The sequence below is a fragment of the Trachurus japonicus genome, chromosome 3, assembly GCF_045865225.1.
Source record: "Trachurus japonicus isolate A0001 chromosome 3, Traja_1.0".
NCBI lineage: Eukaryota > Metazoa > Chordata > Actinopteri > Carangiformes > Carangidae > Trachurus > Trachurus japonicus.
Genome location: NC_140909.1, coordinates 31,201,008 through 31,228,665, shown reverse-complemented (window position 1 = coordinate 31,228,665; position 27,658 = coordinate 31,201,008). Strand labels below are relative to the sequence as shown.

The 27,658-nt window shown below is 40.5% G+C and overlaps 2 protein-coding genes across 7 annotated transcripts in view; one reads left to right on the top strand and one right to left on the bottom strand.

Moving 5' to 3' along the window:
• The window catches only part of LOC146990170 (uncharacterized), a 32,762-nt gene extending 10,347 nt beyond the window's left edge, over nt 1-22,415 (top strand). For 2 of the 4 annotated variants that reach the window (XM_085770027.1, XM_085770035.1), the window contains 13 exons: nt 1,644-1,908; nt 3,255-3,391; nt 3,540-3,831; nt 5,787-5,906; nt 6,326-6,349; nt 6,745-6,786; nt 7,348-7,379; nt 8,757-8,841; nt 9,199-9,339; nt 9,884-9,982; nt 10,391-10,474; nt 11,183-11,270; nt 22,100-22,415. In XM_085770027.1, coding sequence (XP_085626153.1) covers nt 1,644-1,908; nt 3,255-3,391; nt 3,540-3,831; nt 5,787-5,906; nt 6,326-6,349; nt 6,745-6,786; nt 7,348-7,379; nt 8,757-8,841; nt 9,199-9,339; nt 9,884-9,982; nt 10,391-10,474; nt 11,183-11,270; nt 22,100-22,125 — 1,435 coding nt within the window. In that variant the 3' untranslated portion in view covers nt 22,126-22,415. The remainder of the gene's footprint in view (nt 1-1,643; nt 1,909-3,254; nt 3,392-3,539; nt 3,832-5,786; nt 5,907-6,325; nt 6,350-6,744; nt 6,787-7,347; nt 7,380-8,756; nt 8,842-9,198; nt 9,340-9,883; nt 9,983-10,390; nt 10,475-11,182; nt 11,271-22,099) is intronic. The other 2 variants (XM_085770034.1, XM_085770033.1) reach the window with 2 other exon arrangements.
• LOC146990169 (uncharacterized) lies at nt 11,746-24,636 on the bottom strand. Of its 3 annotated transcripts, XM_085770015.1 has the most exons (4): nt 24,334-24,635; nt 23,886-23,926; nt 19,562-21,782; nt 14,428-14,993 (listed from the first exon to the last, which is right to left on the bottom strand). In XM_085770015.1, exons 3-4 carry the CDS (start codon nt 21,771-21,773, stop codon nt 14,815-14,817), a joined length of 2,391 nt encoding a protein of 796 aa, XP_085626141.1. In that variant the 5' UTR covers nt 21,774-21,782; nt 23,886-23,926; nt 24,334-24,635; the 3' UTR covers nt 14,428-14,814. The 3 variants fall into 3 exon arrangements, with proteins under 3 accessions (XP_085626121.1, XP_085626131.1, XP_085626141.1); XM_085769995.1 differs by having other exon boundaries at nt 11,746-21,782; nt 24,334-24,636; XM_085770005.1 differs by lacking the exon at nt 23,886-23,926 and having other exon boundaries at nt 11,746-21,799; nt 24,310-24,625.
• Between the last annotated feature and the right edge of the window lie 3,022 nt (nt 24,637-27,658).

Here is a 27,658-nt window from a genome sequence, read left to right as displayed (position 1 = left end):
CTAGTTGATCCCCTTGTCCTTTGTCTTATTAAACAGATTTTGTAAATGAGTGAACTGTCCATGTTGAAGCTCACTTTCCATCGACTACAGTGCTGATTACAGGGGAAAGGACCTGTTGTAATGATGCAGCAGGTAAACGAGCTGAGGAGGCTGCATCAGTTTTCCAGTTCTGATGTCAGATGAGGTCTCAGGGGAAATATCTTGGGACTGTGCTGCTAAACAGGCTCACAGATCTGTGAAATAAACACTCATCAAATACTCTGCTCAGTGATGAGCGTTGTGGCTCCCTGTGTAAGGAGATTAGAATATTATTAATCTGACTAAGCAAATGCAAACGACTGGAGAAAGCATCAGCTGTTTTCTGGGTGATTTGTGCCGATGAGGTTCAGTCGGCTGATATTAGTTGACCTGAAACAAGAGGCTGGCTCTGTTTGATGTTTCTATGGTTACTGTCTCTGTCACAATGGAGCTGTCTGCCACCTGCTGCCTCGCTCAACACTGTGCCCTGTTCGAGACCTCTGAGTGACATTAGAAACACTCAGTGACCTGGATAATAAACTCAGCAGCAGAGAAACCTTCACACTCTGATGCACCATCTTTGATTAGCTATATAGTCATCTTTCAGCTAGAGGACTGTAGACACAAGACAGGTGTCTTTGGAGGTGGCAGAAAGTTGTTTCCCCTCTGCGCCCTGTTAGGAAGTGAGCTGGACAAACAGTGACAGTCACATTGAGAGCAACAGACTCTTGTTAGTACATGCCATGCCATGCCATGCCATGCCATGCCATGCCATGCCATAAAGACTATAAAGATTTTGAATCTGTGGACTGTGAGAGCATATATGTAAAACTAAATAATATAATTTAGTTTAGTTTAAATTAAAATGATTAAAAAGGAAACATGCATTTTGGGGGTTTAAAAGAAAACAAATGATCGATTAATTTAAAAAGCCATTTTTAATTATTATGTTAAGATAAGAGTTAATGTTGTATGTAAAGTAAGTAAAATTACTTGAATGCGTATTAACTATGATCCAATAATATAAATTGCCCTATTATTCTGAAATGGACTGTTCTCTTTCATCAGTTTTTGGTAGTTTTTAGTTTCTTTTTATGCCAATATTTTCATAGGACTTTAATTTCTACTCTGTGGTTTTTCTAATTTTACTTCAGTACTATATCAGATCTCTTCTTTCTCCGCCATGAGCCAATATAGAAATGTAGGCCTATTCAGTTCACATTTGTTTATGAATCATCAGTATTTTTTAAAAAAAATCTGTTTTTTAGTGAGGACAATGTTTCAAGTTCATGTATCATTTTAAGAACGCTAGTAGCCTTGATTTCTTTTTCTTTTTTTTCTTTTTTTTTGGATCAAACTATTTACGAGCTGCAGTCAACCCACAAATACACACACACTACATATGGTCTTCATTTCCTCTGGTGTGTGTCATGCTGCAGCACTGTGCTGTACTTTGCATGGCTTTTCTCTGAGTTTTTTATCCATCCACAGAGATTCAGACGTTTCCACTGGAGGATTCATCCTGGCTAGAAAGAGAGAGAGAGACAGTTTCAGTCCCACTAATCCAAGCCAGTAAGTACATTTATCCAGTCCTCTAAGGTAACTGTTCTCAATTTGTTCTTCAGGTTGGACGAGGAGCTAAAGCCCAGCTGCTGCTTGGTTCTGGAGGAGGATGAGGGCTTCAGTGACTGGAGCCACAGGCTGGAGCACCGCAGCGAGCAGGAGGCGCAGTATGACAGCAGGGCCAGGCAGCAGACATCCTCAGCACCACAGTGGAAAGCGCAGTCTGAGGAGGGGAAACGGCAGGGTGAAGACGAAGAGAGGGAGAAGGGATGGGAACCAGAAGGAAGCAGTCGGCCCCCAGAAGCTTCGACAAGACCTCCAGAGAAGGTATAACGATCAATACTGGGAGTGTTGGGATGTCAAGTTGGTTCTTAGTCACTCAGGTCAGAGGTTAGAGGATGAAGTTTCTCAAGCAAGATCCAGTGGCAAAAAACATTGCACTCAAGCCATGGTAGATGCCCTGGGACTGTTACACTATTTCAATATCGTTATGTCAGTGGTGCAGTTTGATCATCTGTAGGCCATTTGATTTGTCACCGCCAGACTGAAATATTCACAACTGAAAGGATTGAAAGGATTTCCTTGAGCCACCTGACATCTACACTGCTATAGTAATTTAAAGCTCCATACAGTATAAAGGTAGATGTCCATGTGTAGTGTGACTATAGATCGTCTAGGTTCTGTAATAATACTGTGAAAGTAGAAAAGCCACTGAGAAGAGAAATGCACAGCCTGTATCAGAAACTGAACCTTAAAACCAGCCATCAGGACTTCTGTGACTTTGTGATGTCACAGCTAAGCAGTCACCAGGCGCTGCCCACATGGACCCACCATCCAATACTTAGAGGATTTGGTTTGTCTGGGTATTTAAGCTGAAATGTGCTCTATTTTCATTGACTTACACAGAAAACACTCAGCCAATCAGAAGAGAGGCTCTAAGCCTCTGTTCTTCTGCTGACACCAACCTGTTGTTATTAGAGCGCCAGAGAGAAGCTGAAAGAGGAGATGTAGAACTACAGAGATGGTCTTTGGCTCTTAAAGAAAAATATACACCCAAAAAATCTTATTGTGGAGCAACACTCTAAATAAAACACAGGAGAGGAGAAAGAATTAAAGTTTTCAAATTTAGTTTTATCATTATGAGCCACGTTGTTGTTAGCATTTAGCTTGATGTGCAGTGCTGCAGTGCTGCTGAGATGCTAGCGTGACTATGAGTGTTGTTTAAGTATTCAATGTGAACATAATAGCAGTAATCATGACCAGCACTGTAATTATTTGCAGGTACTTCTTTGACGTTCTTTATTAACTTGTTTTTTTATACTTGGCAAGAACACACTGAAGAACAAGAGACTTGGTTCACATGTGTGCCAACATTACATCATTAGAAAGGAAATAGTGCTCACTAGAATATGTGATTAAAGTGAGTGCAAACCAAAAAACATCACTCTTTTATTCTTAAGTGTCATCACAACAAAAGAATTACAGCTTAGCTTACAGTTAAAACCACTCTGCTACTCAGAGTAGGCCTCTGTTGTCTCCATGAAGAGGTAGCGATGAATCTGAAAGCCAGTCTTAACAGTATTAGTAATGTTTGACTCAGTAGCTGAAGTTAATCTGAAACTTAATCGCTTTTTTTTAGAGAAAGAAGCCAACCTGCTTTGCTTTTATTTCAGATGTTGGGCAACAAAAAGGAAGTGAGGACATCATATAGCTCATCTGTCTTTCTGCAACAGGACACCAGACTGCAGAATGCCTTGGGCCAACCGGCAGACAGGACGTCCTACCTGGCGGCAGGGACGATGAGACCACGGTGTGATATGCCCTGTCTCTTTTTGTGTCAAGTGACAGATTTTTCTGACCCAACTGTTGTCTCAAGATTATTTTTCTCTTGGTTCAGTGTTTGCCCTGATCAGTACCACATTGCCTAAATTAAGCAGTTGGGTTTCTCCTTTTCACAGCGGAGCGACCTGCAGGGTGGATGGGCAGGTGGAGAAGGAGGAGCTGAAGGTAGAGGAGGAAGAGGTACAGAAGGTAGAAGAGGTACAGCCCACTTTGCAGGGGGAGTGGAGGTCAGCAGAAACCCAACAGAGCCCTGGAGATGAGGACGATCCAGAAGAAGAAGAACTGAGCTTTACACATGATGAGAGAGAAGACCTCCACCTCAGGAGGGAGTGGAGGCACAGGGAGGAGGAGGAGGAGGAGGAGGAAGAGGAAGAGGAAGAGGAGGCAGAGCACAAGATGACAGAGAAGGTTGGCTTTCTAACACTACTGCAAACTAGTATTTTCCAGTAAGGACAGTTGTCAGTTGCTTGTTTGCTCCAACATCCATCAGTCAACTTTAAAATATGTTTGCAACTACATCCAGATAGTCCTTAAAGCAGAAGTAAGTGGTCCGGTCGTTTTCGCTAATGCTGCGTTCCAGGCAGGCTTTTGAAATCGTAAATTACAGCTTCAAGTCACAACTTACGACTTTGTAGCGTTTCAGGCAACCCACTCGTGTTTTTCCGACCTGTTTTACCGGTGAAAGTCACTATAACGGCCACTTGTAACTTCCGACCGGTGAACTCGTACCAGATCGAACTGGTACCACTTCACGGTCGGAAAAATACGAGTTTCCTTGAACGCACCATAACAGTCCTCGTCCCTACATCGCCACATTCACGGCGTTCCTTGGCTGCACACACAGCCCTGCATGCCGTTCTCTCTCCTCATTGGATAAAAACTGTAGGATACGATAAATGTTTTCTCTTCGGCTCAGAGCAGAGCAGAGGGACTGACAGACCTGTGTTTCGGTCCAAACACTCTATGTAAGTGATTGCTGTCGGAAGATATAACTATTTAAGACTTATATTAACACAAATATATCACTTACTTCTGCTTTAAATGTACTGTGAATATTCAAGGTCACCAAAGACGATAACTCCTCAGCTTATTTGTCAGATCAGAACTTCTTCAGATCAACATTTTACTGACAGTCTGCTTTCCATAAATTGTGCTGTAGACATTCATGGATCCCCAGAGGATGAATTGTTTTGCTCCGCTGACTAGAGGATTTTGCTCTAGAACAACTCTCACAACAAAGTTTTTATTCATGCAACAGACTTTGAAAAATCTAATGATGTAATCTCCATAAAATTTACTCAGCACATTCATTCTCCCCAGAGGAGCAACTGTTTCTACATACATGGGTTAAGTATTTTTCCAGGATTTCTGTCACTGCTCACAAGACACTCTATTAGTTTATTTCTTAATCTTTATCAAAATACAAAAAGGGTGTTGAGCACCAGCTAAATATCTCTGATATCCAAGCTGCTCCATGGACTTCTGTTTACTTTCAGTGTTACTCACCAAAACATACTGTGCATGTCCTCAACAACAAACATATTGGATCTATTTCTTTCCTCATAAAACATTCACAAAAATGCCTTTTTTTTCTTACTGGTCTGAAACCTGCCTCAGTTTATATGTGGAATAATTTAAGTGGAATAACATGAAACTGTTGGCAGAAAAGTGATTTGTGTCATTTGTGCATGTGCGCGAGGATAAACACAACAGGGACCCACTTGTAAAAACATTACCTCATAGTGCTGCCCAGGACAACTTTAATATCCATATGTCATCACACCAGTGCCACCATAAGGATGATTTTTGCATTTTTACATTATTGAATCTCTAAAACACATGTTGAGAGTCCTGTCAAGCACTTTCACGTAGTGGGGTGTTAACAAGGGATTCATTCTTTTGCTACATCTACTGCTGAGTGAGCTGGCGTCACTCCAAAATGTTCCTGCGTCTCCCAGTGTTATATAGAATATTTCATCAAACACACTAAGGCTTATTATAAACCTCACAGAGGAATTTGGCTACAAACCTGAAAGTAATAAAAGGAAAAGAAAGCTGCTTCAGCTCGGGTGTATAAGATGTTGCAACAAATTCCAACTTTTAGCACCAGCGATCTGCCAGTTATTCATTAGTCTTTTCCAGTAAAGAGTGCAGAGTGAGTGATTGAGTGAGGTTTGAAAGTTTTAATCATGATGTAAAGAGAGCATGGACAGAGAAAATATAATATATCAGTATTACAAAATCTGTACCAGCACTAGATGATTGATGCCTCAAAACGTAGTCTCAGTTTCTCAGATAGCTCATGTGTGTGATGTGTAGTGTGGTGACATTGTGTTGACATTTGTGTGTTGGTGTGGCCATAGATCTCAGTGGAAAGCAGAAATTGGAGTGAGGAGGTGAACACAACATCTGCAGTTTCTCTCGGCAGCAGCGAAGGCGAGGAGCCATTAAATTGCTATGGTCCCATGAGCCCGACGTTCAAGGTACCTCATACAACTGTGCAATAAAGTGTCTCTGATTCAAATATCAATTAAAGCTACATTCATTTTTCTTTGTCTACAAATGTTGAATTTCAAAGAGTATGCATGAGTTGGAGGTCTTTAAAGGCACTTTGGCAGATCTCTGCTGTATAGTAAAGTCTAGATGCCCATGTGTAGTGTGGTTATAAATAAAGGTCTAGGTATAGGTTCTACGTATAATAATACTGTGAAAGTATCGAAGTCTCATAAACAAGAGAAATGCACACAGCCTGTATTCAGAAACTGAAACTTAAAGCCAGCCAGGAAATCTGTGACTTTGTGATGTCATTTCCCAACAACAAATGATAAAAAAAATATTTCTGTAATCTTGTGTTGACCTTGCTTATTTTTGCTTTCATTCTCTTTCCCTGCTGCTCCACCAGAAACTCCTCATACAGTTCTACCCGGTAAGTGACCCATGTCTCAGCTGACTGTTAATCAGTGTCACAATTTGCTTTAAAATTGTTAAGTCACTGAATGTTGAAACAGCAGAAACTGAGATGTACTTACACTGGGAGCGTGCCCATGTTCCCACAGCCCTATGTTCCCACTGGACTCTCTCTACCTATCTGGACTCTAATCTAACTGGCCTGTCTAGCCTCTACCTGGTCTTTTTACTAAACTTAACCAACTCCTTTCTTCATTGCCTAAACCCAACCAATGGTGGGACCAAAGGGCTGTGGGAACATAGGGCCGAATTTTCAGTGACAACAAAAGTTAGAAATGTGGGAACATTCACCAAACATGTCAGAGCTGCTGGAGCCTGCAGTGACCACTCACTCAGCTCTTTGTATCTTTGCAGGATGAAGTAAACAACAGAGTCTCAACAGACGGAAAATGCACAGTGAGTTCAGTTACAGAAGATGGTCAGGGTCAAAGATCAGCAGCTGCCTTAAAATATTGAATATTGATTACCAAATGTTTCTGTTTAAAGTGACTGTTATTATTTTTTTGTAAGTATGATGCTCAGTGAAGAGACAAAAATCCAACAAAAATTTCAACAAAGAGGAATGAAATCACTCGAAACAACTACCAACTGATGCTAAACTATTACAGGTCACTACTATTCTTTTCCACTTTACTTATGTCATTTAAAAGACAGTGAAGTGAAATAAACAGAACCAGAGTCTCTTTGTGGAACAGCTCCTTTTAATTTAGTCCATGTTCCAGATTCGTGGGGTTCTTGTAAACTCCAGCCTCAAAACCATCCACTAAAGGAACATGAGTTTCTGCTTTGCACTATGAAAAAGAATGTCAGTTTTTATTTTGTACAAATAACGTCTTTGTGTCAGTTTGTAGGACTAAACCTCAGTCTGCTTCAATAAATAAAGTGTTACTGTTGGCCATTTCCCATGTGTGATTCACAATCAGTTTTAACCACTGATTCTCTTCATTCTCTTCTCAGATCCTGGAGAGGACTGAGTCTCTGAGGAAAAGGTGAGTCTGTGTCTGTTTGCTGTGAGATGGATTTAAAAGCATGACAGAGCAGTGTAATAATGCAACAATCCTATTACCCTCAGTGAGCAAACCTCAGCTTAGAGCAAACCAGAGCTTCAGAAATCTATTACTCTTCTGCGGTTTTGAGGCAATCATTGAGATTCTTTGGGCCTCTGGTATCACTCTGCCTCCTGGAGAGCAAAGATCTAATTTAGATGCAGGTAGAAAAAACAAGTGCAGACTGGAAGAAGCATAACTTGTTATTGCCAAACTTTACCCTCTGATGCATTTAGCTCATGTGCAGCAAAAAATGTTAAGAAACACATTGTCATCATGACTGACTTTGTTACAGCATTGTACTGTATGTTGTTTATTTACAAGGCTCTGAAACTGTCCCATTATCTCTGCCCTCTGGTTATATATATTGGCCCCTAACCTGAAGGGGGTGGGGCTAAAACCATGTTAGTACAGACAGTAATCTTAGCTTTAGCCCAACTGCTAACACTGTGTCAGCCACTGCTAGTTAAAGGCAACAAACAACCTAAACAAATAGAAGATCCTTACTGTCTTAACCACTCTTAAAGATGCTAACCATGCAAACAGCTTGGACCCATCTTCTAGTCTCAACAGTCTCCTCCTCTGAGTCTGGTTCTGACTGAGGCCCAAACATGTGGCTGTGTCTATCTGATGTTTCCTCCTCTAACCATCTTGATGCTCTGCTCTTTCTTTTAGTTGGTGGGTGGGGCTCAAGGCCTTATCCATTATTGATGAGTCTTTATGTGGGAAAACTGTACTAAATTAAATATTGACCATTGCAGAGGATTTTTTTTACAGAGTTTAAAACATGTCTGCAAAAGGTTTCAGTTATACGTACCATCAAATTTGCACATTTGCAGAAAATGTATCTTAAACAGCATCTCAATACCATGGAGGTCAGCAGTCTTCCCCATGATAGTGTAGCCTAAGCCTACTGTACTGTATCAATTAGCTGATACTGGAGTGTGACACCATTAGGTTACAATAGTGAAATTTTCGCTCTTCTAATTTTTTAAGATGCTAAAGTTTGGGTTTTCATTAAATGTCAAATCATTACAATTAAAATAAATAAAAACATGAAATATTTCAGTCTGTGTGTAAATAGTCCATATAATGTATTACTTTAACTATTTGAATTGTTCTACTGAAAAAGTTAACCTTTTCATGATAGCTATTTTAATTTATTGGAATTCGCCTGTATGTGTGAGTTGTCTTTGTGTAACCCTAAGTCTACCCCAGCTTATGTGTGTCTGTCGAAGTATAAATGGTAATTTCTGAAGACTGTTCTCTTCAAAATATATATATATATATATGAACAGTAATTTATCCTTTCTTTTAAAGCACCAGCAACTCAAAAAAGACTCCACCACCTGTTGCTGTGTCCAAGATTGACAAGAAACTAGAGCAGTACACACATGCTCTTGAGGTAGGACCACACTCAGTTTCTTTTTCCTTGATTGGGAATTTTCCTTTTATTGACTGTGACAGGTATTTTGGGAAACTTTTATTGTGCATATTGCCCTGAACGTTCCTCAACAAACTGCCAACTGCAGTTTTCCCATTTGAGCAACTCTTACATGGTTGTTTGTTCTCTCTGGAATTGATTAATAGCTCCTCTTTGCAACACAACTAAACTCAGAGAGGAGCCTGTTCTTGGTGTTGTTTGAGTTTAGACACAGCTCATATATTCTGTGCCCATGACGGCTTTATGACGGCCTTGTATCAACAGAAAATCCTCAGATTTAACTATTCTTACTTTTCTATTATGACTTCCCTTACTCAGGTCTCCTCAAAGGAAGGTAGATCCAGCAGCCAGGGTCTAACAGACCTGACGAGTCCCACCGAACCTGTCGCCTCCAAGAAAAACCTGTTTGAGGCCGGAGAAGCCTGGAACCAAAACATCTCAGTCGCTGCATCTAAGGTTGTCGGGTTAACTGATGAAGTTAACCCGTTATCAGCCACTGTATCTAACTTTTCACACCATACTCAATAAGTTCCTACGTTCTTTTCTTATGCCCACTGATAAAGAGTTTAGATATTAAAAGCAAGATTTTTTGTTGTTGCTGAACAGCAGCCTCTGTGGCTTTAAGTGGTCCAGTAGCCTACATTAAATTCTGCTTGTCTCTGACACTATCTCAGTTCATATACCACATGCACAATGGCAGTATTGTAACTTACAAATTCAGTCCTAAAACGCAACAGAGGTGTCTTCAGTGCACACAAGCCTGCTACCAGAATTAAGGGAGAAAAAAAACAAGTAAAAATGATACCTGCTGGGACGCACTTCTCACATACACACATCTTGCACCAACCTGACCCAAGTTGTTTCACCTGAACATCACCTGATCTGGTCAATTGTTTGTGGAGGCTGGTTCCAAAGTGATTGGGAAGAAAATTGCTCCCATTTTCTCATTTTTCCGCAGTGGTGATTTCTTTCTTTATTACTATTTTTCTTTATTTTGCCTCAGGACGCAGATGGTTTAAAAGTGGCTGTGGCCGATCTGATCAATCAGTGGGTGAGAGGAAGTGAAGATGGCAGCAGGTGCAGCTCACCCTCCAAACCAGCAGTAAGACCGAATTTAATTTGCTTTCTCATATGACCTGCTGTGTTGCTGTGTGTTTGACAAAATGCACTTTTTTTCACACCAAGTTTAATTTCTGTGACATCACTGTTTACTGTATTTCTGTCACTGCATGTCTCCTTTCTTCTGAGCTTCCCCCTCAACATGTCCAATAACTTTCTCTATTTGTCTTCAGCAGCAGATTATTCTGTTTTATAGTATATTCTGTTCTCTCTCACATACACATTGTTCTCTGTTCCTTTCTGCTTCCTGCAGCCACACCCCAGTTTTCTCTGGTGTGGTGTGTAACAGTCTGTGAAGGTCTGCCCCCCTGTGGCAGCAGCAGCAACTTACATGTCATTCACTCTGGCATCGATCAAGCAGAGGCGACAGTGTTGTATGTTGTGTTTGCAGGAAATAAAACCTGGTGGTGTTTTAAACAAGAAAAACCTGTGGGAGAGTCTTGGAGACACCGAATCCCCTGGCAGGGATGGGAAGGTATGAAGTCACATCAGAATCTGTTGTTGTTTAAGAATAGTTTTTAACTTTTACTTTGATTCAAGCACATTGTGACCGTGACTCCCCTTTTCTGTTGTGCTAAAAGTCATCAGTTTACGTTGGCAATGCTGCAGAATTTCATCAACCATCCTCACCAGACTTATATCACTGAAAACCAGACACTGAGTCTGGTTCAAGGCTCGAGACCTAGAATGAGTGAGTGTCTATTAGGTTATGGTCTTAATGTGAATGCTAATTATGATCAGTTCAAATAAAGAGTTTTTAGTTTAAAATGAAAAAATCTGACTTTGTCAGGAAAAAAAATTAAACTTTAAGGTTTTAAGTTCTGGTTATATAAATGTGACACCATGACAGCAAATGAAGAAAGTTTAACCAATAAATTAGTTACACAAAGACAAAAACAAAAAACATCTTTATGGTTAACCTGGAATTAAAGACCAATTTTATAAAGATGTGCTTTTAAACATATGATCTTGACAGTTGTAATTTTTTGGCAACAATAACAAAGACTCAGCAGAAAGGGGAAAGATATGAAATTTCTGCTCAAGGAAAAGAGGCTGAAAAAAAACGGAAGTTTGGACTGATGGATCAATGAAACATTGAATGGATTAAGAAATACCGAAGTTACAGCAGACATTTCAGAAAATCTGTATTTTAACAAAATTGTTTGAATCTACTCTATTTCAGGAGACTTCCCCTGGTAAAAGGTATAAATTTGTGGTGACTGGTCATGGCAAGTATGAGAAGGTTCCTGAAGACGGAAACTGTCCGTCAGGTAAGAAAATACCTCAACCCTGTTAGACTTAAATGGAAAATGAAAGTAACGTTTTCCAGCTGCATTACGCATACATTTCAAATGCATTATTCAATTATTAAATTAGATGAAATATTTTACTTTTTAGCTTGTATTTTGTAAAGATGATATAAACATCTGTTGTTGTGATTATTAACACTACAAATTGGTGACAATCCCAACAGAGCATTGTCCGCAACTAACACATTTACTTGTGTAAATTTAGCTAAAAACTAGTGGTCTGTTGTTTTAGAGAATTAATTAGTCTTTTTTAAAAAGTGAGATTGTAGCCTACAGTATATTGTATATGAGCTAGTTTTAAATATTTACAGTATATGGATGAATGCACTTGGCTTTGGTCTTTTAAATATTTAGCAGTAACTGTTGTAAATTGCTTTAGGATATTTTCAGTGTCAGCTATTGCATTGTTATTTAAACAAAAATAAGTACAAGGCAGTAATTTCACATTCAACTTTATGTGTTTTTGAGAAGCACAAATAAACATAAACATATTACAGTTTAAGCATCAATGTGATAAATAGGGCTGTAGGTAGCTTATAGGGGTACAGTCCTCACCTAAGAGAGGTTCCACATCATGATGGTCATGTGGAACAAAAACAAAAACAAATTGAAAAATTCAATTCAGAGAAAAAAGGGTAAAAAAAAAAGACCTTATACAACATGCTACGATAGCAGCAGTATCCTCGAGAGCTGTGAAATTCCACATAGTATATTGTTTCTACATTCTTTCTTAAAGGGATATTTAAACATTTTGGCAAATTTGCCTATTGCCATAATCCCTATAGTTTTAGTAGTAGGTTCATTATCTTTAATTGTTGGTGCAAGCTGCACCATGCGAGCTGCTCAGCTAACGCAACGGAGGCTCATGATATTTCTACGTTTTCCTCATCAAACTAAATACACAATCCAGCAACTCCAAAACGCTCTCGTGGGCAAGTTGTGACCTGCACATTCACCACGCTAGTATGAAATAATAATGTATAATTTTGACATTTTGACACATGAAGCAAATACTCTGAACTACTTTCGCTTTTGAAATCACTCTGCCAAGCAGCTGTGTCGGAAATGTAGTTCCGGTTACGTATTTACCATAAAACAACTCTGTCTCGTAACGTTTCATTATTTTTACATAGCCTGGTGAATGTGCAGGTCACAACTTCTCGGGATTGAACCGGGATTGTAGCAATAGGCAAATTTGCCAAAATGTTTAAATATCCCTTTAAACTGTCACTCCATTTCTTCCGGTCTTGCCCCTTCACCTTAACCATCATTACTCACTGGTATTTACTTCCACATCAATCTCGACACTTAATATTGTTCATGGTTCATGGAGCCATCACCAAGCAGGAAATTACTGTCCACCACTGTGTTTGTTAACACTGACTGGAAACACCATATTGTCACCGTTGGATGAAAACAATTAATCTCCAACTTGAAAACAGTCTGATGTATACATATTTATAACTTTGTTGAATATGTTTTTCAGTATGTGTGTCTGAGACACTCCTCAGCTGGTTGAGGAGTTTTCACGCAACACCAGTGACACAACAATTTGATTCTGAGATGCATTGGGACTGGGCAATGGTTACACCAGGATACAGTTAAATGGTACAACAAGAGCCAGATGCTACACTTGTATTTGTCTACAGACCTTGAACATCTGTTGTAAATTTCTTAGCAATTTGCCCAATTGTTGTCAAAACATTTCAGTTGCCAGCCCTATGTTGGAAACGTCATGGGGATCACGATAGGATGCATCCTCTGAGGATAATGACTGCTTCTACACACTTTCATAACAATCCATTAAACATGATAAAATATTTCTATCAAGACCACAGTGTCAGACTATCCAACAAACAGGCTCAACATTTCCATCCCTCAGGACACTGGAAAAAACACATCATCTAAACTCTTAAACAAAATCAGTTATCAGAGGATTATTTAGATACTCTGTTGCCCAGCCCCAAAATGCACTAGTCTGTGTGGCTGTAATAATTCCCTGCCCTCCTCAAAACCCAAAATATATCCCACCACTTTCCCTTCCATACCTGACTTGCAGAAACCTAAATCTTTTCTTTCATTCAACTGTTCTCCTTCTTTCAACGTCCATCTGCCCTGTTTTCCAGGAATGTAAAAGCCCTATTTATTACAGAGATTAAAACCTGCCTACCAGCGGTGTACACTAAAAGCCTCACTTTGTTTAGAAAAATAGAAAAAGGCATGAGAAATAAAACAATATTTTACCTATCAAAGTATCGACAGTTCATGCATTCAACACTACATCCAATCTAGGCCATCATCAAATGAAAAAAGAAAAATCTACCCTAGTACTGTACACCTATCTAGTACAGGTGCAGAGATATGTTGCTTTCTTTGCCTTAACATTTCATTACTTGATTTAATTGAAAGTGCAAAAATGCCACCCCTGTATTATAGCTATACTAATATTGTTTTACTCTACAAGCAATCACAGGTGCTTATACACAAACTTATATGTCCTCAATAAACACAACCTATGAGAACATCAGAAATGTATTATCTTATTTTACATAGCATTTAATTTTTGTTTCATTGACATTACTTTACTTTCCAATTTGAAAAGGTAACTACTGATGATTACTGATGGTAACTAAGCAATAATCAGTGATGGTTTTTGTTTGGTTGGTTGGTTGGTTGTTTGTTTTAGCTTTAATCAGAATGGGGAGAATAATCTGCCTCTCCACTGCAGCCCTGATTTATAAAATCGCCTTCTACTATTCTATAGCAAAAAAGGTGTGACAAGTATTTTCTAACAAATTCTCTCGTTATGATTTATTTTCTATGAAGCCCCCTTATCTATCCGTCTCCTGATGAATTACTCAGTGTCACTTCCTTACTTTTGTATCAGTGCACATCAGCCTATATAGCTAAACTTTATATTGGATTGAACCCTCTGGCTGTTCTATTAAAGTCTTTGCGTTCATCCTCCTGAGTTTTGCGTTTTATCAGCCCCCTTTCAAACACTGCTGCTATTTTCGTGAGTGGCTTCTCCGCTGCCTCTTTAAGCTTCCTGGCATCAAAACGTGGACTGTAGAGTAAAATTGGCAGACGATTGACAAAAGAGGGAACTTCTGCCTGATTATCTTTAGGGGCCTTTTTCTTTTCTGAATCTTTCTTGGTGGTGTTGATCTGCTGCATTATTCGCTCTTTGCTGGAAAACATCTGAAAGAGCAGGGCGTCCCACATCTTCAAAGCCTTGGGACCTTCTGTGTTTTTAACCATTACATCCTGATTATCACACTGGTCTGACTTTTCACTATCACCTTGATCTGTTTTCTCATTGATGCCAGTGGCATCAACCTGAGATTTGGCATCTTGCTCTGGAAACGTTGGTTCCTCCGGCTCAACAACCATGTGTTTCTTCAGCCGTGTCCATCCACTGAGCTTACCCTTAAGGCCTTTCAGCTTCTGGACTGCCTTAGGCCCAGCAGATGTAGGGGCTTTCTCTGCTGTTACAATCTTCTTGTCAGAAGTTGAAGATGCAATTGATGTCGCTGACTTCGTGGAGGGTTCGGCTGCTGGGGCTTCCGTCTGTGCTGGTGTCGTTTTGGTCTTCAGAACATCCTTGTCCTTGTGTCCAGCTTTTTGCTGAGATGGCGGTGACATTCCTCTGTTTGGGGATGGAGCTTTGACTGAGACTGAGGCCTGAGGCAGAGAGGCAGGAGTGGTAGAGTCAATCACTGCAGCTTTAACTATGGGCGGTTTCATGACAGTATCTGTTGCTGGTTCTGAAGGGGTATTGTTCTGCACTGGTAGTTCTGTCAAAGGCTGAGCATTACTGGCGTGTGAGCTAATCTGGACCAGATCGGGGGGAGACTGTGAGGTATCGGCTTTTACAACTGTGGGTTTTGTTTCTACAGTGGTAGAGGAAGGTCTAGACTCTGTATGTTTAGCGGAAACTTTTGTTTGTAGAGAAGGTTTACTGTTTTTATCAGTCAAAGCACTACCTTCAGTTTTTGGTGGGGACAGTTTTGTATCCTTACTGCAATTTGACTCTATGTTTGTTTTTACTTGGGAATGTGCATTTACCTCAGGGACTGAAGTGTCATTAATTGTGGGTAATTTTATTTCTGTTTTTGAGATATTCTCTGTCAATGACTTAGCAGATGTCTGAACAGTGCTACTAGAAGTATTATTTTGAAGAGGTGTAATGGGACGATTTGCCTGGTCATTCATAATGACTGATGACGGTTTTGGTTTTGTATTTTGGTAAAAGGATACAGGGGTTCTAGAGCACTGTGGTGAGGTTGGCATATAGGTCTGTGTAGGTGTCCTACACACTCTTCTATCAGGTAAAGGGGAAGCTCTTGTTGCAGTCCAAGGTCTGGCTGCTGTTCGGGGGCTAAAGGGGGCTTTGAAATCTCTGTTGGCTTCACTAAGTGGCTGAATATTTGTAGCAGCATAGTTACTCAGACTAGGTTGTGAGAAGGTTTGAGAATTTACAGAATGAGTGACAGTTTCTATAGATTTTTTTATTTCAGTAACAGTCTGCTCAAACTGTTTCACTTCAGTCTGAGAGGTCATTAAATTTGCAGAGGTTTCAACATTATTTACTGACATTATGTGACCTGGCATTGTAATGGCTTGCTGTTCTACACTGATGTTAGATATGTTACATGTGACATGACCAGTGGAAATGGAAGGTGTTGTCTCAGTACTGGAGGTCACAGAGTCTTTAGGTTTTGTCTTCGGACTTGCTAAGATTTTATTGTCAATGATTGGCTGGATCAGAGGGGATTGTTCCTTTACAGCAGTTTTACTACTAATTTGAGATGCAGATGCCTCAAATGATCTCTGCACAGCAGGGCTGTTGCCAATCTGTTTACTATCAGTTTGTGAGTTTGTGCAGACTCTTTTTTGAGCAAATGAGCCAGAAACTAATTTTGCATCAGTAGGTACACTGGTTTCAGCTTGACTCTCAGCTCTTCCTGATCTCATCTGAGGGCTTGCTAAGATTTTATTGTCAATGATTGGCTGGATCAGATGGGATTGTTCATTTACAGCAGTTTTACTACTAATTTGAGATGCAGATGCCTCAAATGATGTCTGCACAGCAGGGCTGTTGCCAATCTGTTTACTATCAGTTTGTGAGTTTGTGCAAACCCTTTTTTGAGCAAATGAGCCAGAAACAAATTTTGCATCAGTAGGTACCTTGGTTTCAGCTTGACTCTCAGCTCTTCCTGATCTCATCTGAGGACTTTTTGGTGGGATGTGCCTCATGATTGGGCTACACGGCACAGTTTGTTTACTGATGTTAGATATGTTACCTGTGACATGACCAGTGGAAATGGAAGGTGTTGTCTCAGTACTGGAGGTCACAGAGTCTTTAGGTTTTGTCTTTGGACTTGCTAAGATTTTATTGTCAATGATTGGCTGGATCAGATGGGATTGTTCATTTACAGCAGTTTTACTACTAATTTGAGATGCAGATGCCTCAAATGATCTCTGCACAGCAGGGCTGTTGCCAGTCTGTTTACTATCAGTTTGTGAGTTTGTGCAGACTCTTTTTTGAGCAAATGAGCCAGAAACTAATTTTGCATCAGTAGGTACCTTGGTTTCAGCTTGACTCTCAGCTCTTCCTGATCTCATCTGAGGGCTTGCTAAGATTGTATTGTCAATGATTGGCTGGATCAGATGGGATTGTTCATTTACAGCAGTTTTACTACTAATTTGAGATGCAGATGCCTCAAATGATGTCTGCACAGCAGGGCTGTTGCCAATCTGTTTACTATCAGTTTGTGAGTTTGTGCAGACCCTTTTTTGAGCAAATGAGCCAGAAACAAATGTTGCATCAGTAGGTACCTTGGTTTCAGCTTGACTCTCAGCTCTTCCTGATCTCATCTGAGGACTTTTTGGTGGGATGTGCCTCATGATTGGGCTACACGGCACAGTTTGTTTACTGATGTTAGATATGTTACCTGTGACATGACCAGTGGAAATGGAAGGTGTTGTCTCAGTACTGGAGGTCACAGAGTCTTTAGGTTTTGTCTTCGGACTTGCTAAGATTTTATTGTCAATGATTGGCTGGATCAGATGGGATTGTTCATTTACAGCAGTTTTACTACTAATTTGAGATGCAGATGCCTCAAATGATCTCTGCACAGCAGGGCTGTTGCCAGTCTGTTTACTATCAGTTTGTGAGTTTGTGCAGACTCTTTTTTGAGCAAATGAGCCAGAAACTAATTTTGCATCAGTAGGTACCTTGGTTTCAGCTAGACTCTCAGCTCTTCCTGATCTCATCTGAGGGCTTGCTAAGATTGTATTGTCAATGATTGGCTGGATCAGAGGGGATTGTTCCTTTACAGCAGTTTTACTACTAATTTGAGATGCAGATGCGTCAAATGATCTCTGCATAGCAGGGCTGTTGCCAATCTGTTTACTATCAGCTTGTGAGTTTGTGCAGACTCTTTTTTGAGCAAATGAGCCAGAAACAAATTTTGCATCAGTAGGTACCCTGGTTTCAGCTTGACTCTCAGCTCTTCCTGATCTCATCTGAGGACTTTTTGGTGGGATGTGCCTCATGATTGGGCTACACGGCACAGTTTGTTTACTGATCTGCCCCTTAGTAAATGTTTGTTTATTGGTCACTGCTGGATCTGTCATTGGCAGAATAGCCTCTGTGTGAAGCTTGTTGGTGACTCTGGTTTCAGTGGCAGGAATACTGTGAGCATTGCTGCCCAAAATTGATTTGTTTGACTTTGCAGTTTCTGCAGTTGGTCTGTTGTGCTGACCAGCCTCCATATCCTCTGGTTCTCCAGGTAAGACTATGTCTTTGGAAGATGTGCTGACACTAATTAATTCTGCACATTGTTTGTTGCACAGTTTGGTTTCACTCATAGGTGTGTTCGGTGCAACATTTCCTTTTGAGAGATTAGATACTATAGAGGGGGGATGCTCTGCTTCCGTTTTCCCAGTGAGTAAACCCACTCTTTCACTGGTGAGTTGTGGATACTGTATAGTGTTCACTGTTGAACTGCTTGCGCTCTTAGTGTTACTATAAATATATGTTGGAAGTTTTGGTTCTGTGTTTGCTTGGCTATACAGTATTACATCTTTATGCGGGATATTAGATGTGGTCTCAGTGGCTTGTGTAATTTCTGCTGTAGTTTTGCTCAAATTTGTGCAGAAACTTGGTCCTTGTACAACTTTATCTATACTACTCTGTGTGTTTACAAGAACATTCTCAATACCTTTGGTTGGCTTTTGGGGCTCTTTAAATGGCATATTTGATAAATTAGTCTCTAAAGGGAATTTAATCTCTGGAATATCTGGTGACTTGGTTGCAATGATGGATTGGCTTGGGATTTTGGCTACAGCAGTAAGATTACCCACTGTAGTATTTGCAGATGGACTTGGTACAGTTGGTTCCTTAGGCAATTTCAAAGAGAGACCTGCTCCAGAAAAAATTATATTCTTTTCTGCTGTTTGACCATGACTGTAAATTTGTGTTTCTGCACTGAGCTTTTGTATGAATTCGGTGCTTTGCTTGGCTGCAGACACTGTGCAGATGCTGGACTGGACAGAACATATAGAAGCCATGACAGGCTCGTGAGGCAGCATAGATTCTGTGGTAATAGCCACTGATTGTTTACAGACTGCATTTGATAAGTTGGACGCAGTGCTTGTTTTGTCAAGAATATTGTCTGTATAAACAGATGGCAAAATGTTCCCTTTGTTTATCTTACTAGGTAGAAAAACCTCTCTGCTCACTTTGCTTTGCTGGGTAATTGTTTCCCTTTGATGGGGTAAGGTGGTCTCAGCAGCCATTTTACCTGACTGTGGTGTATTTGAAACCACTTTGGAGGCTTGTTTATTTGCTGAAATAAATGTATCCTGTCTAATGACACTCCCTGAGGATTTGGGCTCTAACTCTGTACCCTGGTTTTTGTGGTCAGGCTTGGCAGCAAATTGAACATTGAAGCCATTGACTGTTGACGGACTAATTTCCCCAGCAGTTTGGCAAGAATGGACTGGCACTATGTCTTTTGGTCCTGACTGTTGTTTTACGTTTGTCACCTTAGATTCTCCTTTTGCAGGAGTTTTCTCGTGATCGTTTTCTGTCACATTTGACCCTTTTGCACGATGTTGTGTTTCTGTCTTTGAATCTACTTTCAGTAACGGTGAGGGGAAACTCAACAGACCACAGCTATCAGTCAGGCACGTAGTTGTATTTAGTGCTGCCTCTATAGAGAATAATTGTGTGTGTACCTCACCTGTTTTAGGTATTGGTATTGAAGCCTCAGAGTATGAGGCTTTTGGTGTGGATACGTCACTTGTGGATGGTTGCATTGTTTTCTGTGCCAAGCCAAGAGGGAACTCTGGTTTTATTGTGTCCACGCTAGAAGCTTTAAGTGATTGTATTCCAGTACTGTGAGCTTCAGAGCAACTTTCCCCAAACACATCTTTGCTACACGTGACCATCCTTTCAGCTGGATTCCCTGAATCTTCTGGAGATGACTGAGATTGTAAACTGTGAGCAGCAGAGACCTTCACTGAGGTAGGAAGGTCTTGATGCCCATTGAGTTGTTTTGTTGCATCAGACTGTGGCTGTGCTGACTGTGCTTTGTTTGAAGAGGTTTCATTAACTCTGCAGGGTACAGGGTTTTGATGAGATGCGATGGTCCTAATTCCACCATAGGCAACATACTCAGCTGGAGTAAGGCCATAATATGTTGATCGTGATTTTGGCTTTGAAGTTGCTAATGACATTTGTGTCTCCAATAATGACGCCAAGGACTTGCGTGCCTCAAACACAGGTGGTCGATGAATGGATGACATGGGTGTTGGACTTGTTGATTCTTGCATTGAAATCACAGGTGTAGTGTTGAGATTGGGAGTCTTTGGTACAGAGAGGAATATAGGAACTTTTGGCAAAGATGGAGTCTCACTTTCTGCAACATGGTTTGTTTTTAGTTTTGGGGTGACCGCTTCTATCAGTGTTTGTTTGACCACAGAGGATTCAGGTGGACTGATACTTGATGCTAAATTCTCTCTGTGATACAGCCCTGAATTGGCAACACTGAGGTTTATTGTGCTCTTCCGACTTTGTTGAATCTCTATCTCTTTGTTATTGCTGGTTTGTTGGATGGAGGTTATGAGTTTAACATCTGTTGGCTTTAGTTCTTCTGTGACGACAGGAGGGTTATTCGTACCACTGGTTTGAAATGCTGAGTTGTGTTGTGGAGTCTCATTGGGAATAGCAGGAGCTTGCAAATCTTGGGAGCAGTTGAAAGCAGGACTTGCTGCAAATAAAAGCGGGTTAGGTTTGGATATTTCAAAAATAGGTGTGGATACTTGGGCTGGTTTGCAAGACGGGGTTCTCGGCCTTCCACTTAGGGTCCTGGATAGAGACACCTTCTGATCAGTCACTGAAGGTACAGCTTTGTCCTTGTGTACAGCAGATAAAGGTTCTCCCTGGTAGGTAAGGTTTGTTACTGTGAGGTCCTGGGTGGAAAGAGGTTTAGAGATTTCATAAAATGTTGCCTTGGATGTATAAATCCTGGTTTGTGGGGCAGGTTTTGTCTCTGTCATTGCTTCAACAAGTGATATTTTTGAGGCTGTTATTTCAGGCAACATCTGGCTTAGTACAAAGTTGCCGTTAGTCATAGATTTGGCATTCCAAGATGATGTCTGGCTCTGAGGGCTGTCCTTTGAAATTGTGTTTGTCTCCCCCTGGCTGGGAATAAAAGGCTGTGTCTGGGTGTTTGGGACTGATGGCACCACTTGAACAGGAGGTTGGTCTGCAACTTGAGAAGCTGCTGGGCCTGGGCCACTGTTGGGGGCAGCTGGGAATAGGGTCAGGCTGTGAGTTGATATTTTAGGGCTGGACTGCAACATAGCAACTGGAGGGACTGTTGTGACTGACCCATGGGAATTTGGTGTCATGTTAGAACTGAAGGCAGAATAAAGAGGTGGTGCCGGGACCTGCTCAGGTGGTGATGGGGGTGGTGAAGCCAATGGTGGCATCATGAAAGGAGTTGCCTCATCAAATAGAAAAGAGGAACACTCAAAGAGTGGAGCCACCAGTTCTTCAGAAGTCCTCATGTGAGTTTTGTAGGACTGAGGGGGGGAGCTGCCAGCTTGACAATAGGGGATGCTTTGGGGATGAGGGAATGCAGATGCAGAGTGATCATAAAGGGAACCAAAGGGAAAACTGGACACTGAGGAGTCTGCAAGATAGACTGAATCTGGTGTCCTCGGTGGGCTGGACTGGTCACTGTGCTCAAGGTCTGTGCTCGCTTCATTGACAGGTGACAAACATGAGCGAAAGGGGATGGGTGTCTGAGACAGACTGCCTTTTTTCTTGGCTCTCTTCTTCTTGAGTTTCTGAAGCCTTGCATTGTCTTTGCCTGGTTTTGGCAGCAAGGGTGGAGGATATTGTTGGTCAGGCTCAAGCCCATTGCTGTAGCTGACTTCCATCAGCATTTCAGACTCCTGCAAGACAGATAAGACTTAATCAATGGAAAATTGACTTTTTATGGCAACAGCAAGACAGATACAAACAATTAAATTGTTCTTCAAGGGGTCTGTCATGCAAAAATAGTATTTATAGTAGGCCTATTTGCTTGTTATGAATACTACTCAGAAGCCAGAGATTGAAAATCAAATCAAAGAGTTACTCATCACCTTGTTGAAGATAATCAAAAAGTTTTGGAGTTAGGCCCAGGAAATAGTTTACATTATCTTGTACTTTAATTAGTTTGTAATGTATCCAGTATAAATGCTGACAATGTGTATTTTTTCCTTTGCAGATGGACATTTCTTTGAGGATTTGTGAAACACACCTTGGACTTGGAGAGAAGAAAAACATTGATACTGCACAAATCTTAGCCACTATCACTTCACCATCCTCTGTATTTCAAGCCTTAGGCTAGACCTGATCTTCAGTCTTGTTGTAATGAACATTTCTTTCAATAATCCATTATCATTTCACATTTCTTTTAGGTGAAAGGGTAAAAAAATATCTTCTCTGTTTAAACTGGACATTTTGTTCCTGTGAATAATATCTCATGGTTCTTCAGCAGCAGCATATCTTTGATTTAGGTAAAATAAAAACAAATGAAAGCATTCCTGGTGTTTGATTCCTCATTGTTAAGTTTGTGTCTTTGCTTCTATATGCAGTCAAAGTGAGCTCATCGCCTTCCACTGTGTCCCCTGCATGGTTTATTCAGCTGCTTAACCAACTGCACTGATTTAACCCATGCTAATGGCCCTGAGACAAGTCTACAGCTGACTTTAGAGAACTACAGTATGAGCTTGCATGACAACGAGCTCATTAACAGGTTTTGAAACTCTTAATTGGGTCCTGAAGATGCTGCATGGCTACAAGATGCGTCACTGGTGGAAATAGAAAGGCATGTAGCCTCATGGCTTATGGCAGGGCTACTTTGAAATGATGACAAACTACTTGTGAAAATAGTCGCTCAAGGAGACAGTCAAATTTAAAAATGACCTCTGCACAAAATAGAAGGAAATCCAAAGCAAAACGATACAGTAAGGTGACAAGGGTCATGTTAGTAGGGAGGGGGTTTGCATTTAGCTTGTGTTGATAACCAGAAAAAAAAACTTGCAGCAGTGAAGTGGGTCCAAATTACTTGGTAATTGACATTGCAAGCAAACGGTTAGAAAGAGATCAAAGGTCAAAGACACAATTAGCTGACAATAAATACAACATGAAACAGAAACCTCTGTCCATCTGAGACCCTGCACATCAGAGCTGCTGTTGATTCATATATACTGTATATTGTAAAAATAAGTCATATTCAAAAGTGAGATTTAATGGGAGTGAGTTGGTTTTATTAACTATATAATACATGTACACATTTACTTGATTTTATTAAGTGGCAATGTGAGCTGAATTGTGAATTTCACTCTGAATATTGGAGGGTCTTTGGGTGATACTAGAAAAGGGACACAGTCTAAATTTACACCTAGGGAAATAAGAGCAAACATCCTGACACCGAGCACCTGCTGCCTGCTGTCCCAACACTCACACAAACAGACTCAGTCTGCTGGAAATCAATCCCAAGTCCAAATCCTCTCAGAGCTGCTCTAACCATCAGCTTAGCCTCATGTTTCGGGGGTGATGATTCTCTTAAATTTTTATTTATGTCATGTTTGCACTGGTTTGGTCCTAGAGATGTGGGATAAGCAAACCTTAAGGGTGTTCACTGCAAGTTTGAAAATATCTAACTTTAAGGAATAAAAGATCCAGTGTAGAAATGCCTTCTGTGAAGTGTAGATACTGTAAGTTGTAACACTCTGAGCTGTTTAAAGTGAACAGTGTGACTCCTGCAGTCACAGTGACAAGATGGCCTGCTGACACATGAGAAGTCCCCCTTTTAAGGCTCTGACGTTGGATATCTGAGAGGCTTTCTCTGGAGCAGCTCAAAAGAGGAAAGTATAAGATTAGCCCTGTGACAAAACTGTGCCATGACCTCAATCTATCCAAGTTAAAGGAACTCAATTAAACAAAATGGGGGGTGATCCCTTTGCTAATCATCAGGTTGCTACATTACAAATCAGAGCAACACTTACCTGAAGTAGAAACAGGCGTTGCTTGTGTGGTGCTGGACAGGCTGCAAAGTAAAAAAACATATTCACTGAGTGAGAGGAGGTAGCTATAGAGATAATTATTTTGTTTACAATCTGCAATAAAAACGTGGACACATAGACTGAAATAAGGAATTCAAGTTTAATCAATGTAATGGTATGAAGGTGTGTTGAAGGCTGACTCATGCTCACATTGATCTTCCATGGCACAAATTGTGCAGAAACATACAACATGGTAAATAGAGCATTGCAAGCCCTTCCTCTGATGGATATAATGTCTTATATGCATCATGCATTTAAGATTTCAGGCCGTGCACGTGCCACTATCAAATCCTACACACCCTTTGCAAGTTAGCACCTGGCTAACGGGACAGGAACACACTGCAGTACCACCAGCTTGTCAATCAACAGACACTCAGTTTGACTGGTTTACCTTCGGCGAGCGGCTGTTGGGACAAACTGCTCTCTGCTTGTTAATCCCAGCTCATGCCGTGCCACAGGACCGTCCCATCCTGAAGTGAACTGCAGCTTTAGGGAGCGAGCCACAGTGCCCGTGGACACTCCAAAAATAAAACTGTTGCCTTCAGTATGTGTTGCAGGGGGCAGATGGGGGTTTCCAGGCCACCTGAGCTGGCGGAGGTGCAGCCCCTACAGGCAGCCAGCAGCTACCTCCACCTGAAGGGAGGTGGTCACCTGTGTCAGCTCAGCAGATCACAGTCAGGCATCCTGTATCTTAGCAGGACACGAGTCCCATGTGACACTGATAAGTGTCGGTTCAACTGCTTTTTAACTCAGCCCCTCACCCTCACCGTGCCATTTATTCACCTGGCAGCTTTCAATCATCCAAACCTTTTCTTTTAGTCTCTACCAAAACAGTAGCTGCGAAACAATTTAGTCTCAGCTTTGACAACTATTATTGATTACATACCCACTTCTGGTGAAGATTTAGAGTACATACATTGTCCTGACCTACATAATTTGTGGATTGCAATTGCAATTTTAGTATAGTTGAACAAATGTGACTATAGTGAAAGATTTCTATTTCCAAAAATTAAAACTAAATTAAAACAGTTGGTAACACTTTACAATAAGGGTCCCTTAATTAACGTTAGTTAGTACATTATTAAGCATTAATATATAAACTAATGTGTTAATTAATGCTGAGTAATGCATACTTAATGATAACTAATTACATTATTCAACTTTTAAATGTATTAACTTTGAGCAGTAAACATTAATTAACTGCTTACTAATAGGCTACATTAATTAATGTGTTTCCTAATCCTAAGTAATACATAATAATGATTGTTGATATATCTGTAAACAGTTAATTAATGCTTAATAATGTATAACTAATGTTAATTAAGGGACCTTTATTGTAAAGTGTTACCAAACAGTTGACCAGTGACAATATTATTGCATGTTGTTGTGGTACAGCTTCTGGCCACTGGTGGCAGTGTCAAGCAGCACAGAACAGCGGTCCCTCATTCAATCATCAAGAGCGTCTTGGATTTCTTCCAAAGACTTGTGAGGAGAAGAGTCCAAGTTGATTGGCTGCCTGCCACACAGCATCTCCATCTTTTAGAAGAAGTTGGGGAACCCCTTGAGCCCTCTCAAGGACCCCTGGGGGTCCCCGGGTCCCACTTTGTGAACCACTGGCTTAAACAACAATATACACGCAGACAAACATACAGCAGATATCCACTGACACACACATAGAAACACATTCTCCACACAGACAATGCACTCACAATTTAAGTTAGGGACTGTGATTCACAACTATAAATGAAAACTCTTTATATTTAACATGTTTTGAAACACACACAGACATAGGCACACACACACTTAAGAAACACAAATAGACACACATAGGCACACACACACATACCAGTCTGCTAGTAGAGAAAACAAACTGATCCATATTCTCGACACAGACAATGCACTCCTCATGTCAGAGAGCACCCACATAAAGGTTAACCAGATAAAAAAATAAAAAAAAGATTTATTAAGTTGGCCGGCTTCCGCTATAACCATAAGCTTTAAGTAGGGAGACCTGGCGCTCCACACATTTGCGTCTTGTAAGATTCACATGTCAACACTGTGTAGTGTTGTGGTGTGCAAAAATAAACTCATAAACTGAAATAAGCTGAAGTATGGCCAATATTTGCAATATGTGGGAAGTGTGCAAAAGGTGAATGTGCAACATGCAAGTGAGTTGTTTGTTTGGTCTTGTTTTTGTATCCTGGAGAGTGCAGAGTGAACTTAGCTATGGAGGGGGCGCTGTTTAGCTCAGTGGGTGGAGCAGGTGCCCCATGTGCAGAGGCTATAGTCCTAGCTGCAGCCGGCCCCAGATCGAATCCTGATTTTGGCCCTTTGCTGCATGTCATTGCCCCTCTCACTGCCTCATCTGTCTCCAATATACTATCAATTAAAGGAAAAAAAACCCAAAATATACTTACCTACTGTATGGGGATAAGTAAATACTGACTCTGATTCTGTTTTCACTGTCTCATAGAGGCCTACTGCCACTTTGTTCAGGGAAGGAACTGACCCAGCTCAGCAGCAACTTACAGTAACAGGACTCAGGCAAAGACACAAATGTGCAACAATTTCAGAAAACAACTTTATCAATTTGACAAAATATGAGTTGTAAAAACTCACAACACAACAGAAGTGTTTCCAGGGACAGAAAAAAGTGACAGATTCATCTTAAGACCAATGCTAAGACGATAGTACATATTTGCAATAATATACAGTATTAATCACGAGATATTGATGTTAAAATAAACCAAACAAACTCACCTTACTTTCGAACACCACTCACAGGTAGCCATCTTCACAACTTTAAGTCATGAAACATTAAACAAGTGTTTCCAGAATAAATCATGATACAAATTCTCTTGCACCAAACAACTTAGAACAAAGATTGAATTAAAGTTAAAGAGTTAAATTAGAGTTAAATTTTTCCTCTAAACCAATATTACATTTAATTGTGTTGCAATAAATTTCAAACTCCATTTCAAACAGTGAATGTACTGTATTTATTTATTTATTTATTTATTTAATTTCAGTTTAGATATGTGAACTTCTGCTCATTGATTAAACTTAAACTCTATTAAGTTTAAGTTGAAATGGTGCAACAGAGTTTAGCTTCAGATTTAAATCTGAATTAACTAATCCAGGTTTTACTAAACAATGAACAAGTCTACAAACTGGTCCAGGTTATTTCAAATATTATCGGCAGCCCTTAAACTTGCTATTGCCTCTTGATTTATTTTTAGCATTCTGTTTTTAGTTCTATTGTTATTCCACTTTTCTTTTACTCTCTGCTGTACTCTGAGCGTTTGAGTGATTGAATGGCTGTCTGATGAAGTAGCTGGCAAATGCACACAAGCAGACCCACACACACACACACACACACACACACACACACACACACTTTCGCTCCATTGTCTGGATGCCAAGCTGATGTGTAACCCCCCCTCAACCTTCTATCACTGTAAATTTAGCAACAGAAGCTTCTCAGCTGCTCCTTTCCTAAACCTGAGCCCTCCTCTTCCATCCACAGTATTTCATCCATCTCCTTCTCCAGGGTCATCGAAGCCCCCCCGCCCCCCTCTCCTCCACTCCCCACATAAACATATATACTACACACACACACACACCTCGGTCTCATCCCGCAGCCAATAAGGGCCTGATGAGCTCAAGTATCACTATAACACAAGGACTTATTCTCTGAGCAGAGGCTGCAGATTCTT